Source organism: Sander lucioperca, chromosome 9, assembly GCF_008315115.2.
Source record: "Sander lucioperca isolate FBNREF2018 chromosome 9, SLUC_FBN_1.2, whole genome shotgun sequence".
NCBI classification, from domain to species: Eukaryota; Metazoa; Chordata; class Actinopteri; order Perciformes; family Percidae; genus Sander; species Sander lucioperca.
The window spans coordinates 18,200,617-18,210,616 of record NC_050181.1 but is presented as its reverse complement, the minus strand read 5'-3'; the positions used below and the strand labels follow the sequence as shown (position 1 = coordinate 18,210,616).

Here is a 10,000-nt window from a genome sequence, read left to right as displayed (position 1 = left end):
CTGGTTTGCATTGTCGGCATCATGAAGCCATTTGCTAGTTTACTGTGATCAATCATGCTTGTTTAGGGTTTGCAGGTGACTGTCATATTTCTCTCTGGCCGCTGTCACATCAGCTTTACATGATACAAAGGATACATTGAGCAGTGCACACAACACACACACACACCCCTAAAACACAATCAAAAGCACACATACACAGCTGGAACAAAGCTGTGAAGGAATTAGAGGAATTTCACATCTGGTTTATATATACCCAGAGGCAGTTTTTGGAGGTTGTGATCCAAGTCATGCAGCTTTTCAAAGTTAGAGCAGGAATCCAGTTAAAAACAGCAGAGTTGATTGTCTTCATGTACGACTCTGCCCCGAGACTCACAAATACCATCAGTGACTACAAACTCACTGTCGCGCTTTATTGAAAATCAAGATTGTATCACTTTTCTCACTGCCTGACTTAATCAACCTAAAAGCACATTTATAATGCACTTTTCTTTTATTGGGGAAATGTCAGGGTAGGCGTTATCCCAAGATTAAGTTGGCCAGCTTTCATCAGAGAAATAGCCCCTCCACAGCGAATCGCATTGCGTTCTCATTCAAATTCAATCAGCGGAATTGTCTCTGAACTTTTTCAACTCCTGAACTTTTCTGCCCTCTCTGTGATCACATTTCCATTCGTATTGAATTATATAAGCCTTAGGCGAGGGCGAGTATTAAACCCTAAAATCAACCCAATTCACCTCGCGACACTCGCTCGTATTACCTCAGAAAAGCCTCGATACACACGGACACAGACTATATACAGAGGAAGACTCGATTATGCTGGCCCCGTCTTTGGTTGACTTTCTTCCTCAGACTCGGATCCATAATCCGCCAAGCGCCGTTTCAGGTGGAGTTAGCCTCTCGCTGCACCATAAGCCAGTTTGCCACACTGGATTACAGGGCGACAACGGTTGCAGCTCAGCCCGGTTGAAGGGCTACAGGGTGATAGACCAGCCTCGCTCCAATTCGCCTATTCCTATCTCTGTTTAATGCTGCTGCTTTCTGTCGCTCTCTGAAAGCGCTTTATTTATTTTTCTGCTTAGAAAAAGGGACGTAGCAGCCCTCGGGGTTAGAAAATTAACACCTGCAAAGCATCGACTCGGGCAGAACTGGAGTTTTTCAATGCGTTGATTGTCTTTGAATAGATGCCTCCCCCACACAGCCTCTAAAGCACCCACTGCTTTCTCTCACAAGCCTCGGTGGTTCACTGATTAAGCAAATGACAGGAGCACAGCGCACACTCTTTTCAAGTATCTTTTTTAGCAATTAGGCATAGCTCTCTTTTTTTGACTGGAAAAAGCTTTTCATTAACATGGCACACACTGATTCCTGACCATAACAACAGGGATGTTTTATTCAATGATGAATTTTTGTAGTAGTGATTCTATAGAAGCCACAGAACAACAAAGCATTTCATGTGAAAAAGAGATTTGATAGGCCTGAAAGAGTTTTTGGCAGGGGTTTGGAAGTGTAATTGTGTTTAAAGAAAGTGTTTGTAATTTCAGTCCAGTATAGTGCACTCTGTCCGGGCTACAGCAAAGCAGCCACATTGAATCCACTGACATCACCTTGCATTGTGTTGACTTGGACTTTTGAACCTTTTCAGGACTCTTGGCTTGTTGGTCAAGCGTCTGGAGAAGGGAGGCAAGGCCGACCAACAGGGCCTCTTCCAGGAGAATGACTGTATCGTCTGTATCAATAACGGAGACCTGCGAAACATCCGCTTTGAACAGTAAGACAGCAGCTCTGCTCCGGTGCTCCCTTGGACCTTGGCTTCCTCCCTTGGACCTTGGCTTCCTCCCTGGTCCTATACCTCCAGTCGTAAACCCTTCTTTTGGCTGTTTTCCTCTCTTCCTCATGCCTTCGTGACCCTCCTCTCTGCACTGCTGCCAGTGCACAGGCTCCTCCGCTGCCTGTCCCTGTGCTAAGCTAACCTTTTACCTGTTTAACTCCTGTAGGTCGACTCGCACCCTCAACCGCTGCAGCGGTCCCTGCAATCCTCGCAGCCTTTATTCCCCTGTCAGGGTTTCCCTCAGTGTATTGAACGCCTGGTGGTACACCGGGCCTAAATTGACCCCCACCCGGCCTAAGTTGCCCCCCACCCGGCCTTATTTATTGTATGTATGTATTTTGAAGACGTTTTTTAAACTACAGTTACAGAGCAGCTCGGTTTGGACCCACTTTCCCATTCAAATGAATGAGAAAGCGCGTCCTAACTTTTGACTGGTACTGTATTTTCAAATCTCCAGTTAGCTTTTAGCACCGACTTAATATAGGGCCCTATGGAATCTGTCTTATAGCTTTTTTTTTTTATTGTCAATTTTGCGATGTCACAAGCTCTACATTAACGCTGCCATCAATCTGTAACCGGCCCCCAGGAATGGGAAACGCACTCCTAACATCCACAGCCTCTGCTTTCCAGCTCTGTTCACGCGCTTTCATTACCTGCCTAACCCAACACCCCGCTGCATGCTGCCTATATAATGTTACCTGCTGAATCCAATTCAATTTCAGAAATCCAGTGATGCATATATGTGTTTGATTTGATACTGTAAATGCATAAATGCTGCTAAATACATGTATTGTATCAACTTCAGTATGCAATTCAAATGCATAAACAATCATGCACAGAACTGCCCACACATGAGCATATGCAGGTATGTCATGGTGATGCATTTCTGTCTCATGGGACTTCACATGTAATAATCTAAACGGTCGGTTCACCCAAATTATTAAAAAGAAAGACATGAAACAAAAACAAAATGTTTCCACTCACCTCTTATCTTGCTAGTATCTAGCCATGCAGATAGTTTTGTTGGTTGAGGCTTTGAAGTGTCTATCTCTAAGATTGTCATCGCCATGTTAATCACCACAATACAAGGGAGCTTCACTTCATTAGCAATACCTCTTTCACCAAACACTCCCTGTAAATTGGATAATGCAAAAACATGCTGTAAAGAGTTTCTAGCAAAGGGACTATTTCTTTGGTAGAAATAGATTCAGTATTCACCTGCATTGGAGTGGAGGCAGAAATCAGAATCAGAAAGGGCTTTATTGCCAAGTACGTTGCACATACGAGGAATTTGTCATGGTGTTGTTGGAGCATGTCACACATACAAATATAAGAAGGATAAAAAGATATAAACAATATAAGTATAAACATATACACACAGTACGTATTAATAACGATAAAATAAATTTAAATAAATAGTAAAATAAGTTAAACAGTAGTGAAAAGGGACGCTACAGCAGAGTAGGTACAGTGGCATGAGGAGCCAGAGGTGGGGTGTGGAGAGAGTCAGGATGGATTCCGAGCCTTGTTTAGAAGGCTAGTGGTGGAGGGGAAAAAACTGTTTATGTGGCGTGAGGTTTTGGTCCTAATGGACCTCATCCTCCTGCCAGAGGGGAGTGGCTCAAAGAGCTTGTGTCCGGGGTGGGAGGGGTCAGCCACAATCTTTCCAGCACGCTTCAGAGTCCTGGTGGCGTATAGGTCCTGGAGCGGCGGCAGATTGCAGCCAATCACCTTCTCAGCTGACCGAATGACACGCTGCAGCCTGCCCTTGTCCTTGGCAGTGGCAGCAGCGTACCAGATGGTGATGGAGGATGTGAGGATGGACTCAATGATGGCTGTGTAGAAGTGCACCATCATTGTCTTTGGCAGGTTGAATTTCTTCAGCTGCCGCAGGAAGTACATCCTCTGTTGTGCTTTCTTGACGAGGGAGCTGATGTTCAGCTCCCACTTGAGGTCCTGGGAGATGGTAGTTCCCAGGAAGCGGAAAGACTCCACAGTGTCAATTGTGGAGCCACAGAGGGTGATGGGGGCAGGTGAGGCTGGGTTCTTTCTGAAGTCCACAACCATCTCCACTGTCTTTAGAGCGTTGAGCTCTAGATTGTTTTGCTTGCACCAGGTCACCAGGTGGTCAGCCTCCCACCTGTAGGCGGACTCGTCTCCATCAGAGATGAGTCCGATGAGGGAGGTGTCGTCCGCAAACTTTAGAAGCTTGACGGACTGGTGACTGGAGGTGCAGCTGTTGGTGTACAGGGAGAAGAGCAGAGGAGAAAGAACGCAGCCCTGGGGGGATCCGGTGCTGATGGTCTGTGAGTCGGAGACGTGTTTCCCCAGCTTCACATGCTGCTTCCTGTCAGACAGGAAGTCAGTGATCCACCTGCAGGTGGAGTCAGGCACACCAAGCTGGGAGAGTTTCTGCTGAAGCAGAGCCGGGATGATGGTATTGAAGGCAGAGCTGAAGTCCACAAACAGGATCCTGGCGTAGGTTCCTGCGGAGTCCAGGTGCCGGAGGATGTAGTGGAGGGCCAGGTTGACTGCATCGTCTACAGACCTATTGGCTCTGTAGGCAAACTGCAGGGGGTCCAGGAGGGGGTCGGTGAGGTCTTTGAGGTGTGAAAGCACAAGGCGCTCAAAGGACTTCATAACCACAGAGGTCAGGGCGACGGGTCTGAAGTCATTAAGTCCTGTGGTCCTTGGCTTCTTGGGGACAGGGATTATGGTTGAGGTCTTGAAGCAGGCTGGCACGTGACATGTCTCCAGTGAGGTGTTAAAAATGTCTGTGAACACTGGAGACAGCTGGTCAGCGCAGTGCTTCAAGCTGGATGGGGAGACAGCATCCGGTCCAGCAGCTTTCCTGGGATTCTGTCTCCTGAACAGTCTGTTGACGTCCCTCTCGTGAATGGAGAGAGTCGTCACTGAGGTGGGAGGGGGGGTGGAGGTGGAGGGGACCTTTAAGGAGGGCATTGGTGGGGGGGCCCAGGACCCTGCTGAGGTGGGCAAGGTGGAGGTGATGCACAGTGGCTGTAGCTGTAGGGAGGTGTCGTGGGGGATGGTGTCAGGACTGTCCTTTTGTCTTTCAAATCGACAGTAGAACTCGTTCAGGTCATTGGCTAGGTGTCGGTCATTGAAGGAGTGGGGGGTTTTAGGCTTGTAGTTGGTGATCTGCCTAAGTCCTTTCCAGACAGTCGCAGAGTCATTAGCTGAGAACTGGCGTTGGAGCTTCTCAGAGTACCAATGTTTAGCCTCCTTCACTGCCTTGCTAAATTTGTACTTTGACTCTTTAAATCTGTCTTTGTCCCCACTCCTGAACGCCTCTTCCTTAACCAGCCTTAACCTTCTGAGTTTGGCTGTGAATCAGGGTTTGTCATTGTTGTAACTCACCCTGGTGCTTGATGGAACACAGCAGTCCTCACAGAAGCTGATGTATGACGTCACAGCCTCTGTGTACTCATCCAGATTGTGGGTAGCAGTCCTGAACACATCCCAGTCAGTACAATCCAAACACGACTGGAGATCCTCCACAGCTACACTGGTCCACTTCCTTGATGTCCTCGCTACAGGTTTGCAGAGCTTTAGTTTCTGCCTGTAGGCGGGGATCAGGTGGACCATGACGTGGTCAGAGTGCCCCAGTGCAGCACGGGGGACGGCGTGATAAGCATCCCTGACTGTGGTGTAACAGTGATCCAGAATGTTCTCCTCTCTGGTCGGGCATTTAATATGTTGACTATATTTAGGGAGTTCATGAGTGAGGTTCCCTTTATTAAAGTCACCAAGGACAATAACTAGGGAGTCCGGGTTGGTCCGCTCCACACACAGTATCTGGTCGGCAAGCATGCGCTGCGCGTCCTGCACGTTGGCCTGCGGTGAGATGTAAACACCGACCAGAATGAATGAATGGAACTCACGGGGTGAATAAAAAGGCTTACAGTTTATGGTGAAATACTCCAGGTCAGGAGAACAATACTGCTGGATCACTGTCACGTCGTTGCACCAACCGCTGTTGATGTAGAAACAGATTCCTCCACCTTTAGTTTTGCCGGAGAGGTCCGTGTCTCTGTCCGCTCTGAAAAGCTGGAAGCCTGCCAGCTGCAGCGCAGAGTCCGGTATTATTCCACAGAGCCACGTCTCCGTGAAGCACAAAACAGCAGATGAAGAAAAGTCCCTGTTTCCCCTCAACAGCAGTTGTAATTCCTCCACTTTGTTGGGCAGAGAGCGCACGTTAGAGATGAATATTCCAGGTAACGGTGTGCGTGATCCTCGCTGGCGGAGACGCACCAGCGCACCGGCCCGTTTCCCTCTCCTCCGGCGTTTCTCTGCGTGAGCAAAGGTGAGCGCACCTTTGACCAGAATGTCCAAAATTTCCAGTGAAGGGAGAAGAAAAGTGGGAAATAAGTCTGATGGTGTTGTTGCCCTGAAGTTCACGAGCTCTTCACTTGTGAATGAGATACGGGTACCATCGCAAGAAACAGAATTAAAACACAAAACAAAACAAAACAAAACAGAGCGCTCCAACACACCGTGTCGCCATTCTGCGGCGCCATCTTGAGTCTTGAAATCAACTTCAACAGGCAATCAAAGCAAAACTCACTCTGATTAAGTGAGAAATGATATACTTTGGGTGAACATCCGGTCAGGTTATGGTGTCCCGGCCAACCCTGCTGTTGAGTAACAGGTGGGGATAAGGCTTTATAGATAGTTTTGTTACAAGAGCATCAACAGTTGCTCTCTGTATTTAACAGTATTTTTTTTTATAAGGGAGAGGATTACATCTCGTCTGCTTCTGAAATTATAAAGATGCCAAGACAAGATCCACATTGAAGGTTATTGGTAGCTGGGAAAAATGGGCCTGGAATTTCACAACCAAATTCTCTGGGGGGTGGGGGGGGGGCAATATAAATTCTGGGGCCCCGGAATTTTCCAGAACGTCCGTGCAGCTGTCGGGGTGCGAGGGAAGAGCCATACCAAAGTCTGCTTTATTGAAACAGGTGGGGCTAACAAGGCTCCGCTGTTTCAGGGTGCTGACAGCCAACATAAGTTTCCCTTCACACCTTCTGTAGCTCACACCGAAAGGGGGTTTAGAAGGGGATTTTCTGCAGATAGAGGTCTCCTTCATCTAGAGCCAAATGAGGGGATTATGGGATGGAGCTGTTGGGGAGGGTTCAGTCTCTTTAGAGCCGCTCACGCTGGCAATACGTATTAATTATCATGTCAGGTGGGCGAAGATGGATTTTATATATATATATATATATATATTTTGTGTGTGTGTGTGTGTGTCTCTGTCTCTGTCTCTGTGTGTTCTTGTTTAACTACATTCGTGGGGTCCAAAAACCGGGAGTCCAGTATACTTGTGGGGTCCGACCAGCTTTGTGACGCCACAAGTTCAAAGGGTTGTTTGATGGTTAAGACTTGGTTTTAGGGTTAGAATTAGGTTAGGGTGAGGGTAAGGGTTAAGGTTAGGCATTTAGTTGTGATGGTTATGGTTAGGGTAAGGGGCTAGGGAATGCATTATGTGTGTGTGTGTGTGTGTGAGTGAGAGAGAGAGAGAGAGAGAAACATCAGGTAGACAGGGTGCTTTACTAGGCAAGTTTGTGCAGACAAGAACATATACGGTATATATCGTGTGTGTATATATATATATATATATATATATATATATATATATATATATATATATATATATATTTTTTTTTTTTTTTCTTTCAGGGCTGAAGTCAGTTTTATAATCGACTCTCTCTCTCCATCCTTTTTTTTCAAATCTCTTCCTCCCGCTCTTTCTGTCCCAGAGCCCAGAACATGTTCCGTCAGGCCATGCGCTCTCCTGTCATCATGTTCCACGTGGTGCCGTCATCGATGAAGGCCAACTACGAACAGCTGTCCCACGCTGAGAGGAACCCGGCGTACGCCTCGGGCCGTTTCAGCCCCGACTCCCTGACTGGCAGCACCGTCTCCGGCATGGACCACACCCCGCAGAGGGTGTCCCGACACGGCTCCCAAACTCACCCACAATCCCATCTGCACCCTCAATCCCATACTCACTCAGAGCAGACCGACGGCTACCCCCCTCTGGCTCACCCTATGGTCTCTGCAGCCAAGCCGCCGACAGGCCACACGCCTTCGCCTCAGAGGGGGCTCAACGCCACGCCAACAGGAGGATTTACCAAAAAAGTTGGGAGGAGGCTCAACATCCAGCTAAAGAAAGGTGAGGTGATGAAAGGTGGGACAGAGGACTTTTTTAGACTTAAGACTTTAGACTTTGTTGTCCCCAAGGGGAAGTTCTTAGTCACAAACACAGCACGTTATGGACACAGATTCGGGGGTGAAGTAGCAATGTTGTTGGATTTTTCATTTGGTTTGGTTTGCTTTCACACTGCACTTTATCAAACGCACCAAACACTGTAAACACGTCACACGATCGAGACGGTCTCTTATTTATTGGACAGAATATCTGAACCTGGCCGACACTTCGTTGCTCTCAGAAATAATGGAGCAACACCAAATTTATAATGTCTCGGGTTTTCTGGCTCTGCTTTAGTGTTTCTAATTTTTTAGAAGAAGGCAAACAATGAGCAGCTGACAGACAGCGAGAGAAGATGAGAGATGATGATGATGTCACACAGACGACCAGCGATATGTGGTCAGAACAGCTCATGGATCTGAAAGTTATCATCCCTTAAATCATATATAAATCCGTAAATTGTGTGCAAGGTTGAAGTTGCAGCTAGTAAATGCTCTGTTTTTGGTTCTCTTCCTGTGTTTGGATCGGATCGCGTTCTCACCTGAAGTGAACTGAACTCTAGTTCCCTTGGAAGAGAACTGAGACCCCCGTTTTTAAGAGGACCAGAGTTTGTTTGTTTGATCCGCTCCAGAGTTGAGATAAGCTTTCACACCAGCCCGAACCAACTGGACTATCAGACCAAACGCTCCAGGGTTGGGTTAAAACGGACCAAACAAGGCAGGTGTGAAAGCAACCTTAAAGACAAACAAAGGTACAAACCTAACAGAAAGACATGTAGACAAATAACACATCATTTAAAAAAAAAAAAAAGAGAGAGAAAAAGAAAGGCTGCGATGCTCAGTTGAATCACATTTTATCCCCATGTGTTTCCACCAAAGAAAATCAATTAGTCGAGTTCCTGCGAGGCACAAGAAGCCCTGAGACACCGTTGTGTTTTTTGTCACAGAGGGCATCATTTAAAATGGTTAAATTTGTGAGAAGCATTGGGGAGTCTCCTGCAACACGCAGCCAATGACTGATGAGGAATATGAGGACTCGTCTTTTTTTTTTTTTAGCATGGAGGGTCACTCTGTCAGTCTTGATTAAGTGAACCTTGCGTTAGTTGGAGCCTCTACAGTCCATGGATGCTGTAAACCTAGAAACACGCTAGAAACCTCCATTATCATTGTTATTGTGGAAAAACATCTCAGGCCCTACATAGTGTATTACATCATTTTTGTTTTTGAAGTATGATCCGATTCTTTCCAGTCGGCCTGTGAAATTCTCATGCTTTGCGTTCCCCTGGCATTCAGAAATGAGAGGGATTCTTCCTGGCATTTCCATTTCAACTAAATAAACAAGCAGTGTCCCCATTCCTGGCACATCAAGCACAAGTATAAGGACTGTTTTTTGTTGAGAAATGGCGCAGACAAAGAAGCATGCAGAATGTGAACAATGATGTAACAGGCTTAAAAAAACATGCCGAGTTCAGCATACTGATGTGGGCAGCAAATAGCGGTCCAGTAAACTGAGTCTGGGAGGTGGGAATACAAATCAAGAAGCCATGTTGGGAAAAGAAACTTTGGGAACACCTTCTCTCTGTATCGGCTATGACTGACAGCTGGCCCAGGTGGTGCAAACCTCTGCCAACAGGATACCAGGTGTTGGTGCCAGGTCTCAGGGCCAGAGAGCTTGTTGCTAAGCAGCCGCTGGTCCCTGTGTGCTGTCAAATGCCACAGCAAAGAGTCTGACAGGGCTGCACCATATGCCCGTTGAAGTTTTCACCCAAGTGTGTTCCCTCTCCTGGGGCGAGAATCAAGCCAGAACATAAAACATCACAACACCCAGCTGCTTCTTATTCCGTATTCCATCCCAGCTGATAGCTGTTTCCACTTGTTCCTCTCTCATAGTTTATTTTCTCATAATTCCCCGAAAAGCTCTGTGCAGGATATATGCCAGGA

At 47.0% G+C, this 10,000-nt stretch overlaps 1 protein-coding gene across 14 annotated transcripts in view; it reads left to right on the top strand.

The window, feature by feature from the left end:
* Nucleotides 1–10,000, top strand: part of pard3ab (par-3 family cell polarity regulator alpha, b) — a 354,566-nt gene that overhangs the window by 184,417 nt on the left and 160,149 nt on the right. For 11 of the 14 annotated variants that reach the window (XR_004898393.1, XM_036005563.1, XM_036005564.1 and 8 more), the window contains 2 exons: nt 1,643–1,768; nt 7,609–8,024. Coding sequence is in view for 13 of the 14 variants with exons in the window: in XM_036005563.1 (XP_035861456.1) it covers nt 1,643–1,768; nt 7,609–8,024 (542 nt within the window). In the remaining variant the exon portion in view is untranslated. The remainder of the gene's footprint in view (nt 1–1,642; nt 1,769–7,608; nt 8,025–10,000) is intronic. The other 3 variants (XM_031292481.2, XM_031292480.2, XM_036005562.1) reach the window with 1 other exon arrangement.